Genomic DNA, 18,766 nt, shown 5'->3' on the forward strand with positions numbered 1-18,766 from the left:
GCTCGTACCGGGCTCGGTCCCCCTGCCCCTCCGCGGCCCCCGCGAACCGCTCGCACCCCCGGCAGGTCCCAGCACCCCCGCGGCTCCCCGGGGCCAGCGCAGAGGTGCTCAGCGCAGCCCTCCCTGCTGGGGCGAGCCCGGCAGCTCGGACCTCCGTCCCCATTCCTGTGGCTGCTCCAGCACAGAATCACAGAACTATTCCAGGTTGGAAAAGACCTCTGAGATCACCGAGTCCAACCTGTGACCGACCCCCACCTTGTCACCCAGCCCCGAGCACTGAGTGCCACGTCCAGCCGTTCCCTGCAGGGACGGTGACTCCACCACCTCCCTGGGCAGCCCCTTCCAGAGCACCGCCCTTGTTCCCAGGATTTAATAAGGTCCTGGGGGTACACCCTCCTCCCCAGGCTCGACCTGCCGTGCCGACCCCCTGCCCAGAAGGTGCTTTGGGGGCGCTGACCCCTCGGCCCCACGTCCCGGGCCAGCGGCACCCCTCCATTCCCCACAGGCCCCGTGTTCCAGCTGGGATCTCATGGAGCGGCACGAGGGAAAGGCACATGTCACCAAACCCGTCCTGTGCCGTGTTTGATACAAGCTGTGTTCAAACACAGCAGTTCTAGAGATGCCATGGCTCCCGGAGCACATCCCTCTCCCGGAGCTTCCAGGCTCCCTACAAACAGAGTCCAGAAATTGGATCTCTCCCCCAGCTGTACAAAGGAGTAGCAGGTCTGACTCGGCAGAAGATCAACATAACACCACAACCAGAAGAAAGGGAAGATAAAAGGAAAACACTTTCAGCCAGAGACCTCTTTTCTGCTGACAGAAGTCAGCATCTGCTGGCTGAAGGGTGGAAGAACAGATGTCCAGCTTGTCCTGCAGGAGGACAGGGAGCTGCAGGAACCAGCAGAAAGCCCTCGTTGCTCTCTGAGCAAATGTCCAGTGTGAGCCAAATAGTGTCAGAAGTGCCCAAGCAAAAGAACAGATTTAATAGCCATTTCGACCCCAGCCCATTGCACAGCAGAGTGCACTGTGATTTTGTCACACTTAACTTACAGAAGTCATCATCACAGCTGAATTTGAGATAACAGTCAGGTAGTGACAGAGGTCCCTCTCAAGGTTGACATATAAGAAGAAAAAAAAATGCATCAGATCTCTGAGTTTGCTAGTCCTGTACTTACAGGTCCAGTAGCCAGGAACACTGAAGGAATCACCTGTGTGGAGGAAGCTGCAGTTTGAAGCAAAACTGGAAGACTGTTCCCCCTCCTTCTCTTAGCATCTTCAAAGGATTTTCTGAACACCAGCTCTCCGAGACCAGCATATTCACAACCAGCAATTTGTTCAACCTTACCGTATCTTCTGTATGTTCTATTTGAGCTGCCAAGAAATTAGTAATAAAAATACCAGGGAAAAGCCTCCCTAGACATCCAGGTGCAAATGCCTGACTGACCCCCAAACACAAAGCTGAAATCTCTGATGCGACCCCGAAGACAGCCATGGTCTTCATTCACCGCTTCCAGCAAGAGCAGTTTACGAAAGCAAAAGAGGAGAAGGCTTTACTTTTAACCCAAACTCTTTGTGCTGGAGGCCCCATGTAAAGCATTTGGACCACCTGTAAAAGCTGGGCTCGTAACCATTCCACTTTCTGGTGCGTAGGGCGGGAAAGAGAAGTCTGGATTAATAAATTTAGGCCCTGCATTCAGACTTTTCAGGAGAATTTAAACCAGGGACACCGAAAAGCAGATTTAAAGCAAAAATGAGAAAAAGAAAACACCAGTTGTTTTACATGCAAAATGTAATTAGCTGATGCAACTCACTTCAGCTAAAACCTAAGTGAGATTCAGGAAGGGATCAGACATTTACATGAATAATGTGAATATCCAGATCAACAAGAGAGAACAGTTTGCAGAATACAGTCTCATTTCTTAGAGCATAAACCAACCTCGGGCAGATGCATTTTGGAAAAGGCTCCTCAGGGAAGGCTGCCTCATAATTTCCTCCTTAATTTTCCTGCACTCTCTTTTGAAGCAGTGTTGCCTGCAGGAAACTCTATTAAATACAGGATCAGTCTGGACTGGCAGTTCTCTCTTTGGGGTTGCATACAGGGAGCTTTGTTAAGGGATTCCCGGACAGTGAACATTTATCTCATCTTTAACAATGTGGTTGTACAGCATATTGCTAGAAAGCAAATACTGTGTATCAGCCTTATATCTGCAGAGGGAGACAACTTGCAGGACATTTAATAGTACAGAATAGGAATGTTATCCACACGGGGACAGTCCAAGCACTGAAATCACGCACTGGATGAATGTGGTAAAGCATAAAAGCAAAAGCAACCAAAAAGAAATAAAATCAGTTTTGTACACTGTGGTCAATGAAGTTTCACTCAGGGCTGCAAGCCAGCCTTCCAGGCTGGGATTTGGGTCACTGGCACTTCCAAGTCACAGATTCTGACACTGAGGAAGTCCAGGCAGGCTGCACAAACCCTCATTTAACTCTCGCCAGTGCTGAAAGCAACCAACCTTTTTATTAGGCAGCCCTGAAAGCTGAAGTCATGACATGGCAGCCTTCCTGTCCCCCTCTGGTAGCTCGAGGAAGCACCAGGGTCTGTGTTTGCCACATTCTCCCAGAGGTGAAACTTGTAATAAGCAGTAGAGATCCATAATGTTGTGTCCACTGATCTCAGGGCTGATCCCTGCATGACCACATGTGCACTGGGAACATGCAGTTCACTACAAACTTAAGGTCCTAAATTTCTAATTGAAGTCCAACTATGCAGCTCCTCTGGCAGCTTATTCTTTTAGTCACTCCTCAGTTGAGGGCAAATTCTTGTCCTCTTCATCAGGTGTATTTTTTAGCTGTTGACGAGCAAACTCCTCGAATACCAGCTCTGCTTCACTGCAGTGGAAGAAACACAAGTGTTTGAAAATTATGTCAGCCATGTGTCATACCAGCAGACTACAGGCAACAGACAGGAGGGAGAAGAGAAGCCTGGAGCAGCCTGGTAATGTTTCCCTTGACTTCAAGGGGATTTGGATCACATCCCCACAGGCACCATCTTCACTGGGGCTGTTCTGGCTAACAGGAAGAGCAGTTGACTGAGCAAGTCAGGACACAAACCGAGGAGGTTTTCATCTGCACTGACTCATGTCCATTCCAGCTGCATATTTATCAGCTATCTGAACAGCCTGAAGCCTGAAAGGGACTTTGTCCAGGAATAAAATGTGCAGCCTTTCATCCTTATTCCTTCTGTACTAAAATAGAGGCACATGGTCAAACCTATTAAGTTCCTGAAACTTTGAGCTACAGAACATCAGGTGAGCATGAACATACCCTTCCCTCAACTGTGAGGCAAAACATGTTCTCTTAATCAAGTTTCACATGGTCAGCCCTTGCTGGTTAACTGAGAGCAGTCATTTGTCAGGCCACAGTAACTTGCTCGCTTTGGATTTTAAGCTGGGGTTTTTGGACAATTTTGAGAAGCTTTCAAAAGACTCGAAGCACAGGTGCAGCCAGAATGTGAAATACTAAAAGAAACTTACCCATCCTTCCCTGCAGTCACCCACGTGCAGCAAGGGAGAGAAAAAAGACACGCCAGGTAGTTAGAACAGCAGATGCTGAAACATCTGCAAAATGTTTAATGCAAAGATGTATAGACTGACAAGTCAAAGCAGTGACAAGCAGTAGGACTTGCAGCAGTATAAGGAGAATTCCAGAAAGTCTCAAAATGTGCCTGCATGAACCTGATGAAGCAAAACTTGATCTCCCCAATGGAAAAGCACTCCAGCAACATTGTCCAAGCCATCAGAAGGGCTGAGAAACCAAGACAGATTTTCCCATCTATGCTTGCTTGTGGTCACAGCTGGGGGAGACATCTGGGCACACACTTAGACTCTGAGCTGATGTGGTGTCAGCTTTAACTGCTTTGTCACTGTGACTGAAGGAGTCAGCTGAAGAGAAGACATGCCCTTGTTCAATAAACATGAGGGGATTAAAATCAGAGGTCAGAGTACAGAAAGGCCTTGGTGGTCTCTCATTAGATAGGTTATGCCCTTGAAGCAACACTCCTGATTTCATCTTTCCCTAAAAATAGCCCCAAGACCTTTGGCATTTGTGTTTCTTTAATGGGATCTTTGCTAACCACACTAACAAATCCTAGCAGGATTCCCTGGAAGCTGTTTCAGCACAGTCTAAAATAAGCAGAACAGGCTGTATTTGCAGGGATTTTTTTGTTCTTACAGTTACTTTATCTTTAGCAAGTCGCAGTCACTTCCCTGGCTTACTTCTCCTGGGTTTGAGTCAGGGAGCAAAGCCCACTTCGTTCTACAGAAGCCATCGGGGATCTGGGATGCTTCAGTGACTTGAAGAACTCATTACCTGGAGACACCTCATCCACAGCACACACTGAAACCAAGGGCGAGTGGTGACAAGCACTGCTGGAAAGGCCAGCGTTAAAAGTGTGCCAAAGGGGGCCGCTCCAGCCAGAGTGGCTCAGGGTGCCTCAAAGGATGGATCATGCAAAGACAGCCCTGACGGTGTCTGTGCAGACACGGATGGTTTCCTCTACTCCCAGAAGACAAGATGAAGCCTGGAAAGTCTCAGGGCATGTCTGCTTGATTGCAATGGAGTTAAAGAAAAACCTTTAGAGCTTTCTAAAATTTCCAGCGCATCATTCAGGTTTCATTTTTCCTCCAATTTTTATTTTATTTTTATTTGTTAAAGAGTCTGCTCTCTGAGGTGCACTCATTGCTATGGGAACAGTGGTGACAGTGATGTGGGTGAAGCTGAGCGAGATCCCACCAAAGTAATTCAAAACCAATTTCACAGAATGGATTGAGGGGGAAAATGGGTTTTTGTTTCACTTGGGCATATACTTTACTTTGAGATAAATGATTACTGAATCAATATATAGATAGTGTGGCAGCAGAATTATGCTTATTACATGCTCAGAAGGCTCAAGTTTACATTCAAAGATGCACTACTTCACCCTCAGGCTCCAGAGTCCTCCTGCTGGCCAATGCCTTATTTAATACTATAAAATTGAAAAATTCCAAGAAAATGGGTAGACTTTTGCTTTTTTTTTTTTTTTAATTAGCATTCCAGCAATTGTTTGGAGGGTTGGGATGGGAGGAGGATTGATGCAGCTCCAGAAGTGCCATCATGCTCTCTGCAGGGTTTTCTGTCAGCTTCCATTATGCAGCCACGGAAATGATTCCATATAATTAAAGTTGTGGCATACAGTAATTTTCATTATAAGCTTGCTTAACCTCTCTTAACTTATGGAGGAAAAAAAAGGTAGGTTCTGTTATTTTTCAAGATGTTCAAGTGCTTTAAAAATTCGCTATTTTCTGAAAGTCACAATACCAATACAGGGAAGGTATTGCTTTACTATTAGAGGGACAAAGCATTTTTGGGTTTCCTGAAACCAACCCTTTCATGCAAGTTTAACCAGAGAGCAGATAAACAACCATTTGTTGAACAACTGCCAAAACAAAGACCAGGGTCTAAGACATAGGGCCCACAAAATGTAAAACATCAGGAGATGGGCAGGAAAACCCCAGACCAAAGAACTCACGCAGAGACCACAGCCTTGAGCAAAACCCAGCAGGAGCTTCTGGGCTAACTGCTGACTGGGAAAGTCTTGGAAGCATGAAGGGACACAGCCCAGTTTGAGTCTACCTTTAAAAGAAACAGATCCCTACACATTTTTTGTCAGCAGGCAGAAAAGACAGAATTGCCAGTGTGACAGGAGCTGCTTCACCTAAAAATAACCCCCCAGGAACCACATGGGTCTAAACCCAGTCAAAACCCCAGCACATACAAAACATGCAAATCCCAGGCTCCCAGGGGTCCGAGAGAAGGAAGCTGTAAATAAACACAGGACAGGGAAGGTGGCAAGCCTCTCCTTTTCTGTCTCCTCCAGGCACAGGGAAGAAGGACCAAGCAATCTGCAATAGCCATGCACCGGGACAGACCTGCTTTTCCCTAAGGGATGAAGGCTCCAGAGCTCTCATGGACAGCTAGGGAGGGCAGAGCAATCTGCTGTGGGATAAAACACATGGCACTTGGTCCCACTCACCCCGTTTGGCCCTGGAAAAATTAAACCATGTGCTTGGGAAGCTTGTGTTTCTGAGGTTCTCTACTCTCAATCAGCTCTGTGTGATTTAAGGCATTATGTTTTACTTCTGCCATAAATCACCTTGGCGGGAGGAAAGGATATTCCCCCACTGCAGGGAATAAATCACAATATGTGGTGGTTTTTAGTCCCACTTCAGCTTTGACTCTCTAAGTCAGTTCCTTTGACTCCTTTCTTTTCTCCCACTTGTGCCTTCAGATGAAGTGATGGTCAAGTACAGCAGGGAGGTGCAATAGGCAAACTGCTTCCCACTGACTCATCAGTACAGACAAAAGGGAACAGAAGGAGAAGATGAGGAGTGATCTCCAAATTCCCTGGGCATGCACCCCTGTCTACACCCACCGCAGAGGCTGCTGAACAAGCAAACAAAATAAAATTCCATCTTTTGGGGCCTTTGAGAGTCTAAGCACTGTTTGTTGAAGCTCCATCTCTGCAATTAAGTCTTGATTAGCTTGATTCCAAATTAGATGGTGTTTTACTAATGAAACACATAGTATTTCTCAGGGTTCATGAGCTAAAGTGGTAGAATAAAAAATTAAAAAGCCTGAACTCACCACTGGGAAAAGTGATTAGGCACTGTGCATGGAAAACTACCACCAATAAAGCTGGAAAGCATTTGACCTTACCAGCTTCATCTGGGAGCCTGTTTTATTCACTGTAATAAGCTCAGAGCCCACATTCCAGCATCATTTTCATGCAGGATTCAGAGGAGTTTACTGTTGTGTTAGAGCATCTTTTTTTAAGAGAAACCATTTATTTCCCAAGTTAACCATTTCCAGGGCTTTCCCAGGGGATAGCTCCTGAAACAACCTGCCTTTTCTTTCAGTTCAGAAGGCAGCTGCAGTTTCCATGTGTGCAGAATGCAGGGACCAGAGCTGTCTCCTGACAGCAAACCCCTACGAGACTTTGATGTAGCAAACAATACGTGGGCCGTGCCCCTGGTCAGAGGATGTGCTGGGGGAAGTGGTCTGAGAAATATTACAGGTCTCCATTTCCCCTCTAAAGTCTTCTGCCCACATCCTTTCCAGTGTCCTTTTATAAAGGAGCACATCAGCCCTCCTCTGAATTGATCTTAGAAGGGAAAACTGCCCAATTTCCATTTTTCCTCATACTACAAATGCTTCTCCCAGAATTATAAAGCAATAGAAAGGGGGTTGTGGCATTGTTAACACCAAAAAAAGCCATGCAAAAAAATTCTCACCATTTTAAAAATGTAAAGTTCTTTACAGTTCCCCATGCCTTCGGATGAGGCTTGTTAGAAGTTTTCAAGCTTACCTTGGTGTCCATGAAAGCTCTGGATTTTTCACCCTGAGCTGCCCACAGGCCCTCACCAGCCACTGCTCCTGGGGCCATCAGTGCCATCCCAGCCCCTCACCATCCTCTGTCTGTGCTCAGGGGCTGTGCTGGCACAGCTCACAGCAGGGGCTTTCCCAGGGAAAATGAGTTTCCTGGAGTGCAGTTCTTAGAGGAGCAATAAAACCTACCTTTGCCCACTCTAGCACATCCATAATTAGCAAACCCCGATTCCTGGAGCAGAGAGTGGATCACCAGCACCTCTGCTCATCATCCACACTTGATTCCTCCAACAGTTTCACAGGAAGGACTCACATCACCCCTTTCTCAAGCTGCTGGTACAGAACAGAGCATCTCTTTCAGGGTAACTCTTCTCACAGGTTCTGGCACCACCTTCCTGTGGTCTCATTCTTAGAAACAGCAGCTTTAGGTACATTTGGGTCCAAAGAGAAAGAAGGAAAGTAAGAAAAGCAACACAGAAGCAGCCACAGCCACGGGGGTTTTGTTCGAAGCCCCCAGCTCTGTCCAAACACAGGAGGCAGGCCAAGATGGCTCCTCTGTAACAGCCCCAGCATAGAAAGGCTGCTGTGTTTGTGTTCAGGAGCTGCTTCAGTGCTGGACAGGAGCCTCTGATTTACTGTGAGCACCTTGTGTCTGGGGTTCACCACTGGAGAACACAGAGCCAGCCAGAGCCTGAGGAAGTGGGAGGAGAACACAGATGCTCCTGACAGCCTGTGGTTTTGGCATCTGATCCCAAGTCTCAAGATGCCTGGGGAAGGCTCACTCCTTACACTGCTCTGGAGTTCCCACACTTCCATGTACAGACCTGATGCTGAGGAGACATTCCTCTTGGAATCACTGAACCTAAGGCCACATCATAGACACCATGGCCAACACCACATCAGGATAACAGGGTCTCCGCAATCAGCAATAGTTTTATCACCTCTTAACTTTGCTTAAAAGTATTTTGATTTTTACGATGCTCATGTGTGTTAGGTATTTTCTGGTGGTTTGTTTTCTTATCCTGGAATGTGGCTGGGAATTGCTGACAGCTTCATTTGGGACACTTTACTCTGCAGTCCTGAGATTTAACTGTGCAGTGCTTCCTCAAGCCCCTGTCCTTTGAGCTGTGATTCCAGAGGTGAAAGATGAAAAGGGAACATGACTCATTTCCATTTTCTCCCATCTTATCATCCCTCCTGCCTGTTATTTTGTGCCTTGAGGTTGATATATATAGATAGATATATATACACATATACACACATAGAGCAGCTCCATACTGGAGCCTTGTGGGCTCTAAAGGCTTCCTGCAGCACAAATCCCTCTAAGCCCTACAATGGTGAGATCTCACCGAAGTCTGTAAATGAACAAAGGCAAAACTCAAGTGAACTGACCTGCTGGGCTCCTTTCCGCAGGTTTGGGGTGCATGAGACGGAACGGCAGCTCTGTGCCCACTTCACTTGGGGGAGAAGAGAGACTGCATCAGACCCACAGCTCCATTCACGGCTCAGACCCCTTCCCATCTCAGGCCAGCCCAAGCCCCCAACTCCAGCTTCACCCATTCTTTCATATTTTCCAACCGTAATTTTCCCCTTAAGGAGAGTTAAAGTCCAATTTCTCCATAAATATCCCAGGCATATCCATGTTCATCAGCTGGGTTTATTATGTGCTGAGGGTATTTGCATGGACATAAAATCAAAGGCATCTTTGTAATTGCTTCATTTTCGCAGCTGAATGCACAAACTTCTTGCTTCTGTCAGCTTAAGGGATAGTTATTTTTTTTAGGGAGGTGGGAATGGGAATAGGAAAGAGGGTAATAGATGAATTAACAACTAGGGCTGCATGGTCTGAAAAGGAAGATGATGTTTACCTGGAGGTGAGGTCTCCCAGCATGCTACAAAAGAAAACAAGGAGGAAAACAAAGAATATTTAATGCCTTTCCATTCTGGTGCTCTACTAAATGCTGTTTTATTGTAGATCACGGAAATCACTGTCCTCATATACCATTCTCTGCTTGTCAAAAAGCATAAAATCCAAGTAAACCTGTTTTTAAAAAAGTAATCTTCATTTTTCACATCATTCCCATGGAAAGTTTTTGAACTCCTGAGTAAGTGTTGGGCATGGCCCCTTTTCCAAGAGCCAAAGGGGCAATTGGAGGCCCAAAGAAGGCAGCAGGCATTTCATCAGGCTTTAGGCAAATCACTGATTCATTTTTATACTAGAAAGAAGGACAGATGAATGAAATACAAATGTAAACAGTGACTAACATCAACTGAGAGTTATTATCCTTGTCCTCTTTTGCACTATATCCTGGAACTAGCTCATGTTGATAACATTAGCTTTTCCCAGAAAGCTGGCTCAGTACAGAACCTGAGCTACAGTATTTATGACTCTCAGACAGATGTTTTCACCCTCTGGTCTGAAAGAACAATGCCAGCACAAAGGATCACACAAAGTTTCACTTCAGTTCTCACAAAACAGGTTACAGGTTCGAAACAAAATGTTGCAATGCAAACCAGAGGTTCCTGCCTGAGCCATGCACTCATAGAGTGTCTATGGATGGTAATCCAAACCCTCTGCTTCAGGTCAAATTCTGTGGACAGGCCAAGATTGATTTCCAGGCAATTTACCCTTTAGAAGGAGCCTCACATCCTACAACATGTGCCCTTTCTCTTGGGGTGGACTGTCCTGCTCCCTCCCCACCCTCACTGATGGACACACACTCCCCTCTCTGAACTCCAGGCAGGTACAGCAGAAAGGGTGTCCCACTTACCCTGGAACAGTGAGCTTCACTTTGACCTTGTAGGAAACCAGGATCCCCATCACTGTCTTGTCAATTCCATCCTTAATGCTGCCAGAGAAAACAGCAGTGTGAGGTGGCACAGCAACACGGCACAACACACACCTGGACCAACAACTAGGGGGACATCCTGAAAGTGGCAGAGCAGCCAAGCCTCAGGGACAGGCACCAGCTCTCCAGAGCTGTGAGCACATACCCTGAATGAGTAGGACAGGGAAAGAAATGCTGCTCACACGTACCCATCTGGACACACAGCTATACAAAGCCCTGACAGGAGGGTCTCCTCCATCCTCCCCTCTGCTTTATAACTCACCCACTATCCAGGACCATTTAAAACTCCACTCACATGGTACTAGAAGCCAAGTTGGTGTCCTCATCCTTTAGTTTTCCATCCAGAGCTATTTCCCGTACGTCCCGGTTATTTGCAAGCAAGGGCAGAAGTGTCAGTGTCTTGGTCAGGCTGCTGTTGGGCTGCACCTTTTCCCTGAAAATAAGAAGGGAAATGATACACTCTGACTTGTGTTACACACCCAACCAAGAGAACTGCAAACCAGAAATTACAAAGCTGTCCAAAAGGAGAGGAATTTAACCCAATTTAGTTGCCTGCACTGCAGATGTCTACATCTAATCTTGTCAGCAAAATTCCCTTCATAATCAGCAAAGAAGAACAGGCAGGAAACGCTTAATTTCACATTAAGGCAGGAAAGTAAGTTAAAACTATAGAATTGTAGTTTAGTTTAGTTTGGAAAAGACCTTTAAGACCATGGAGTCCAACTGTTAACCCAGCACTGCCATGGCCACCACCGAACCATGTCCCCAAGTCTCCCACATCCATTTTTCCTGATATCCCATCTACACCTCCCCTGGCACAACATGAGGCCATTTCATCTACGCTGCAGACCTCCGAATTTGGACAAAATGAATCCTAGCTGAGATAACCAATATTCAATGGAAAACATGTCCATAAATTACAGAGCAAAGCACCAGACAAGTATAAAGGATCTGGGTATGCCCCACCCTCCTCACGAAGGGAAGTTCAGTGCTGCACTGCCAGGGCAGTGAAAAAGAGCAAGTGGTTCTCCGTAACCTCAACAGGCTCCAGATTTTCATGGACTTTCTCAGGCTAAAAGAACCAAATGAAGTGGTGTGGAAAAGACTGGCCTCAAGCCAGAGTATCCCTGACTGCCACTCAAACAGCAGCACCTTTCAGAAAAGTGCTGCTCCTCTGTTTAAAGATTTCTAGCAGCGGGGAGTCTTCCACAGCCCCTGCTAAGCTTGTCTACTAAGCAATTACTCTTCAAACCTCTTCTGCAACCTCCCCATTCCCTGAAACAATGTGCAGGGTCCCTGCTGGCTCTCTGAGAAGGAGACCAGCTGCATCCACCATCCGGATATGGCACACATGTGAGGGAAGAGAGGAGAGAGCACTGCAACGGCAGGCTGTAATTAGGAGAAGGCCCCATTACGCATGAGGAGGGTCATTAAAAGGGTGCAAAGGAGCAGGAAGGGAGAAGCAGAGCATTCACTCACTGTGCTTCCTCAGTAGCCACCACTTTGGTATAGTAGTCACTGGAGTAGAGCACCACATTGGCAATCTGCTCCACTGAGGGAGGAAGGAGAAAGTGAACATCAGGCGTGTGTGTGCACCAAAGCAACACAGCTGCCCTGCCCCGAGTCTCAGGAATGGGAAACATGATGAGGACAGCAGGAAAACCCATCCATCTGGAGTCTGAAGGGACCACCAGGTCTGACAGCCTGACCTGGACAGAGACCAACAGCACACCAACAGCCAGGGCCTATCTCCCATGAAAGGCACCTGGCCTTGATTTGGAGACAACAGAAACTCAATAACCCACAGTTTCCCTTGGGAGCCTTCTCTTTCCATTATGAAGACCACCCTCTTCCTTCTCTAACTGTGTCTGCTTTTATCTCTGGCCCTGGTATCTCGTGTGCCTACAGCACATGCACTTGCATTCAGGAGACACCATCATCACACAGACTGCAGTCAAGGGCCTGTGAGAACAAATGGCTTATATTCTCCAACCTAACACAAGAACCCCCAAGGTAATTCTGACTGAAACATTAATGAGGAGAGAATCTGGGGACCAACAAGGTCTTTTTAAGCCTAACAGAGGCTAAAATATCAGACTAAAAATATTTGGGAATCACTAGACAGTGCATCCAAGAGGGGCACTGAAATGACTTTTTCTGCTATAGAGTTTTGTAGGAACCTCAGACATTTTGTTCCTTCCCTGCCTTCTGTTCTCTTTCTCATCCCTTGGTCTCTCAGACATCTTGCTCAGCGCCACAGCTTGTGGCATGAGAACATGCAGTGCCACAAATAAAACACAGGCACAGTGCTGAGCTCAGCCCCCGCCCTCAGCTCCTCAGGAGGAATCCCAGCAGCGCTGGCAGAGGGGCTGTTCCTCTCACTGCCGTGTTTCTGGAACACCAGGCAGAGCTGTATGGCAGCGAGGCACATTCACAGTTAGCAGGAGCATCACACTGACAGGAGCCCTTCCCACTGTCCTCCCAAAAAAGGGGTGGATTTTCCCCCACAGCACCTGCCTTGCTTGCCCACTGCAGGTGCCAGACCCTCTCTCTTTACTAGAGGGAACAATCTGGTGCCTCAAATTAAGACTTACAGGTAACCACAAGCATCAGGAAAAAAAGCTGCAGTGTTTCACTTGATGAACAGCAAAGGAACAGCAACAGACATGGTGGAGGGACAAATTCCTTACTCCCTAAACACCTTCTTAAGCTGTTGCAAGCACTAAATTCTGGCTCTCCTTCAGTCCTATTGTGCTCAAAGAATCCTAAGCTACAGTCAAAACATACCCTGGACTTTGATTTTCTTCACTGTTTTCTCTGTGTTGTTGTTGACGGTGACAGTGACTGGAATGGGCTCGCCATGGTAGTACACCTAGAAGGAATGTGATGCTCAGAAATCCAGCCAGGAGACTTCCCAATGATTCATGACCCTTCTTTCAACTTCTTTAGCCTCAAATGTGTCTGGTAACAGGGTTTCAGCCTCCCCTAACAGTAGCTACTGATAGGAATTACATTCCTTATAGCCCTTGAGTGGTGGGACAAGTCAGACTGAGCTGAGACAGCAACACAAGAAGTAGCTGCTTTGGGCAGCAAAATGCACACTGGCCTGCCAATCCTGGGATGTCCAGAGCCCTGGGGCAAGTTCCTCCCTCACCTCTTTGCTGAGGGAAGCTTTCAGGTGGAGGGGCTTGTTGGACATGAAGAACTGCCAGGTGGTCTCTGCACAAGGCTGTGGTCCCAGCTCCTCCGGAGCGTACTGCACCTTACGGATCAGCAGACGAGCAGAGTTCCTGGGAAGCAGCAGAGGACAATGTGGTGGTACCTTGTGCTTGGCAGAGGCAGGAGTTCTGCATTCACACGTGCTTACAGCCAAGAAGTCCCCTGACAAGTGGAGCACAGCTGAACAAGCAACTGAGGGGCATCACTGGAGCACCCACCCCCTTTAAGGGCAAAGCTGAAGACAGACACACACACTGTTACCTCTTATGAACTCTCTCTTCCACATTCTCTGTTGAGAAAGCTTTCACCTCAAAGTCCACCCCACAGGTCTGCCAGAGAGAGAGAGAACAGCTGTGAGATGAGGGTCAGAAGCCAGGAGCATCTGCAGATGCTTCAATATCTTTCTGCACACCAGAAAGTGGCAGCTCCTGCCAGCTGCAAATTCTCCTATGACCGTAAGGGAGATCCCTGCCAGCCCAGGTGGCAGAATTCACCTGTTCCATGGTGCTTCTGGTAAACGAGGCCTAATTCCCAGCCTCCTAAAAGGCTTTCTGGGACAGCAGTGCTGTAGAGGTCACAGCATAAGACTGATGAGTGTGCAAGGCTCTCCAGCCCACCTTGGATTTCTGAACTGAATTTCTGAATTGGCTTTGTAATGCCAATACCTTCTTTCCCAGCATCTGAGAAGTGGGAGTGATCAGGCCCAGCTGACCTTTGCTTTAACAGGTTTATGGTATCATGGGACATCTGTGTGAGTCCCAAATAACTCTCTACAGAGAATTTTTTGCTAGAATATCATTCCCTGACATAAACCACAGTTTATCCTTGTTGCACTGGATTCTGCACCTTGCCTGTTCTGCTGTTCAGAGAACATCCAGTGAATTATAAAAGCGATATTTTAAATGGTATCAGAAACCTTGCAGAACATCTCGTTATTTAATGACTTTTCCTCCAGGGCTTTGGTTTGTTTACACACATGCAAAACCAGCCCTTTTCTGCATTTAATTCAGAGCAGGTCTTAACACGTGTTATTTATAGCAATCTATATTTTAGGCACTCAGCCTCCTTTCCTTTCACGTAGCCTCACAGCTACAACCACTTTATGTGCAACCAAACCACAAATCATGTGGTAATCTGAAGGAAGCTACAGCATTGCACATTTTGTAGTCTTGATGCTATTTGTCTGGATTCCCTTTCTTATTTTGAGGATTTGATGATCTCAGAGGTCCTTTCCAACCTGGCTGATTCTATGACTCTCATTCCAATTCTGTGACATACACTTGTAGCCTTAAATCAGGTTCTTGACACTTGTGGCAGAGCACAGTAAAGTCCAGTGTCACCTTCTCCTACTCTCAAGCTGGACAAATAAATTCACATGACTTTTTTCCATCTGACTTTCCCCAGCCACGATAAGCAGAAGTGTCCCACTGGTCTCACCTTATCGATATCACGAGGTGCAGGCTGCAGACAGACCGAGCAAGGCAGGTAATCTGGAAACTGTGGGAGGAAGAAGAGAAAATACCCCAGAGCAATATTACACAGATATTCCAGGTAACATACTGCTCACAAATTCAGTAGACAATGGGTCACTCACTGTCATGCAGTAACCCTTTGGAATTCTGGCTGGTATACTTGCCTTGTATGAACAAGTCCTTCTCTTCCAAAAATACTTTAACAGTCAAGATAGAGAAAAAAAAAAACAAAAGTAAAAAAAAGTCTAGGCACAACCTGGATCCTCCAGGGAATGCTGAGGCAGACATGTCACTGAGAGTACTGGAAGCATACTCTGTCAGAGTCAGTTTGGCAGTGAACTGCTATTTGTTGACAACATCTGCTAAAGAGCTTTTCACCTACTTATTTGATCCACAAAGGTTTTGAAGCAAAAGGATTTGTTGCTGAGGCAATGGTATGAAGTATTTCAGCCCCTCAGGAATGGGAAGGCATAGGTGTGTGGGGCTGTTGCCAGCACAAAGCCACTGCATATTCCCTTGCCATTTCAAAGAAAGCACTTTTCCCGGTGGAGTGATCACTGTGCAGTTAGGATCACCATGCACTTTACTTCTTAGGATGGCAAGAAGAAAAAACCCCCATTTTTACACTTCCTATCATTCAAAACTGGAATTTGCAGAACGTGAATTCACTATTAATTCCCACCTTCAGTCCATCACTGGGCCTCAACAGCCTGGTAAGAACAGACAAGGAGAGGAGTCAGAGGCTATTCTGAGATACTCACTGTAAAGAAAAAGGGATAAGCATTTTTCCCCAGCTTCTTTAGCAGAGATTCCTGCAACTGAGTAAGAGGCTCTGGCTTGTCAGCAGGAGGGAACACTTGGACCCTGGAGAAGAACAGGTCCCGTCGGAAGGTGAGGCCCATCACGTCGATGTCCTCCTGGCCGTACCGGAAAGCACAGGTGAGGGACACGTACACTGGGGACAAGCACAGGACACGTCAGGCCTGCAGCAGGGTGACAGTGCAGCCAGGGGGGCACAGGGAGTGCTCCTGCACTAGAGACATGGCAACTCATTTCAACACTTCATGACCCCGTGAGTATTCACACCACATGTAACAACTTCCATTGTTTTGAGTAAGAAACCCATTTGCTGGGGAAGAGAGTTACATTTGTACCCTCAGAACAATGAAAAGGGTCTATCTCAGCATCTCACTTCAAAACATTTCTGCAACATACATTGCACAAAACCTCAAACCTTGTTTCCCCTTGGTAAGAGCAGGATCCACCAATACAACACCATCTGAAAGGAAGTTAAAAAATAAAGATTAACAGAGGCTAATCAGGGCTGAAAGAGCAGCAAGGGCAGCACATTTCCTCGTGGACTTACCTACAGGTTCCACGTTCCCAACGTTGTCAATGTAGTCCCGCTTTCCCAGGTAGATTGACAGCTGTGGGGAGGAGATGACCACAGTTGAGCTACAGAATGTTTGTGATGGTGTGTTGAGGGAAGGGACACACACACACACATCAGAGAGCTGTAAATCTTGCAGAGATCAGAACAATTCCATTTTAAATGGAGTAATTATTTTTTTCCAGCAAACAGGTAATCCCCACCAAACTCACCAGCATTATCCACATGCTTCAGGACATCAGAACTGAAGACCTGATCTAGACCAACTCCCAAAAGTACTTGTGCGTGGGACCAAAGATTTTTGATGCCATCAGGTTGGAAAGATGTTTTAAACATCTACCAGCAGGAGTACAACCCAGGAGGGGAGTGAGGTGAGCTGCCTTCCTCTTGTATTATTATAACATGAGGAGTTTGCCCTAAAAAACTCTTTACATCATCTCCTCCAACTTAGTGCTAATTATGGTTCATAGTTCTTCTTCAGGAAAAAATTAAGGGGACAGGAAAGAGCTTTCTGTTTAGTCTCCAGTCTCACTACAGGTGAAACTCATATCTAAATAAACCCATTCTTATGGTACTCACAGCTTTGTCACGGCTGCTTTTCCTGAAGATAACTTGTTTTTGTGGAGAACCAGCATTCTTCCCATCCATCCCTGGCTTTTGAGACTCAGGGCAGCTGGCAGTCAGAGATGGGGATGTGAGTGTGGCTGTTCAAATGAAGGTTTTCTGCCCCAAAATGTTCTGGGAAAGATGCCTGGGGAAAACAGGTGGATGAGATAAAAACAGAGTCATACTTGGTGGGTAAAGCACTGTACTCCTACATTTTGCCATTTCAGAACTCCACACATACCCAAATGTTGGCTATGGCTCAGTCTAGGAGCTACAAGGGTGGTTTGTGTTGACAAGGAGTCAGACTGAACCCAAAATGAGAACACATCTGCCCTACTGCATTTTTCTCAAGGCAATGCAACCCACCACGTGCAGGGTGTCACTGAACTCAAACCAGAATGGACCTTAGGAACAGAACAGTCCAGCTACCTGCCCAGAGAGGTAACAAATATAATCGAGGTAGGGAACAGCCTGCACCCAAGGGAAAACAAGAGATGGAATAAAATTTTTCAGGAGGACAAAAAAAGGGAGAGGGGAAGGGGGGAAAAAAAAAAAAAGAAAAGAGGAAGAAAAAGTGGAAGAGAAAGGGGAGATCACAAGGGTACAAGAGATACCCAGAGTCCAGAAAACCTGAGTGGTACAAAGCAGAGAGATTAGTTTTTCATTTTGTTTTAAGTCATAAAATAGCATCCAGTTAATGATCAGACAGCAAATTCAAAATAAGGTGAAGCTCTTCCCCAGTTAACAGAAGATTCAAGGTGGCTCTGGTAATCACCAATATGAATTGCATCATAGGACTGGACACATTCATAGGGAAAAGGCTTTTGGCAGCTGTTGGACTGGGTGATCCAGGTGCAACCTTAGCCCTGTAAGATGCTGAAGCTGAGGAGCAGCACCAGGAACAGAGGACACTGCCCTGCCCTGTCCTTACACTCCCCTTCATCACACGGAGCGAGGGGGTGCACTGTTAGACATGCCCTTGGCCTGCTGGTGTAGGACTGTCCTCACCGTTTGCTCCCATTCTATTTCCCTGCTTGCTTTCCCATTTTAAAACTGCTTCAGGAGTGAAACAGTTTCTAGGGCCTATTTACAGACAACAAACCATTAAAAAAGGAAATAGTTTGCTCCTTGGAAAGCTGAAAAAAATTTACAGCAGAGATTATAAACAGACTGTACACATTTAAGAATTTCTATTTTTATCAAATAGGTTTCCATTGTATTTGTTGCTGACTAGATGTGCTACTCATGCTGTAGACTCGAATAAACAAACAAGCAAGTAACATCAAATACCTTGCTGCGTTCCCAATGACACAGGAGCTTCCACGGACAACGACGGGCACTCCTAAACTCCTAAGGAAAGATGACTTTTCCAGGCAGTCGTGTCCTGTTCTTCTTTGCATCTACCAGAGGGAATCACTGACCTCTTCACAAAAAAGGAAGACAATTTGTAGGGGATTTGAAAGCTCATCTCTAGTTGCGTCCATCCAGGATTTCAAGAATTAATCCCCCTCCAAGAGCAAATACTGTACTTGGGCTAAGGGTCAGCCAGGAAGTGGTTAAGTCAGCAACATAAGGCATTACCTAAGGACACTCAGACAATCAGTGGAGAGGTCTACAGTGTCCTACTCAAATGCTTTGTAAACACTGCACACTGACATAGCACAGGACGGTTACCAAAAGCAGATTTACCCTAATGCTCCATCTTCTCCCTAAGGTTCCAAGACTTCCAGCCTGGTAAGAAGCTGAACAGACAAAAGCCATTTATGAGAAAAGGAGCTTAGAAAAGACTAAAATGCCATTTTGAT

General features: G+C 46.4%; 1 protein-coding gene across 3 annotated transcripts; it reads right to left on the reverse strand.

The window, feature by feature from the left end:
• Window positions 1-960: 960 nt before the first annotated feature.
• On the reverse strand, window positions 961-17,281 carry SAG (S-antigen visual arrestin). 3 transcript variants are annotated; one of them, XM_050307913.1, is made up of 15 exons: window positions 16,935-17,033; window positions 16,332-16,392; window positions 16,200-16,244; window positions 15,727-15,920; window positions 14,931-14,990; window positions 13,755-13,822; window positions 13,429-13,564; window positions 13,062-13,146; window positions 11,754-11,826; window positions 10,570-10,707; window positions 10,197-10,274; window positions 9,294-9,317; window positions 8,818-8,882; window positions 3,537-3,546; window positions 961-2,892 (listed from the first exon to the last, which is right to left on the reverse strand). In XM_050307913.1, the coding sequence occupies exons 1-15, from the start codon at window positions 17,001-17,003 to the stop codon at window positions 2,799-2,801; spliced, it is 1,200 nt and encodes a 399-aa protein (XP_050163870.1). In that variant the 5' UTR covers window positions 17,004-17,033; the 3' UTR covers window positions 961-2,798. The 3 variants fall into 3 exon arrangements, with proteins under 3 accessions (XP_050163870.1, XP_050163868.1, XP_050163869.1); XM_050307911.1 differs by lacking the exon at window positions 3,537-3,546 and having other exon boundaries at window positions 16,935-17,281; XM_050307912.1 differs by lacking the exons at window positions 961-2,892; window positions 3,537-3,546 and adding an exon at window positions 5,977-7,755 and having other exon boundaries at window positions 16,935-17,281.
• Between the last annotated feature and the right edge of the window lie 1,485 nt (window positions 17,282-18,766).

This window comes from Myiozetetes cayanensis, unplaced genomic scaffold (assembly GCF_022539395.1).
Source record: "Myiozetetes cayanensis isolate MyiCay16 unplaced genomic scaffold, myiCay2020 scf13, whole genome shotgun sequence".
Taxonomy (NCBI): domain Eukaryota; kingdom Metazoa; phylum Chordata; class Aves; order Passeriformes; family Tyrannidae; genus Myiozetetes; species Myiozetetes cayanensis.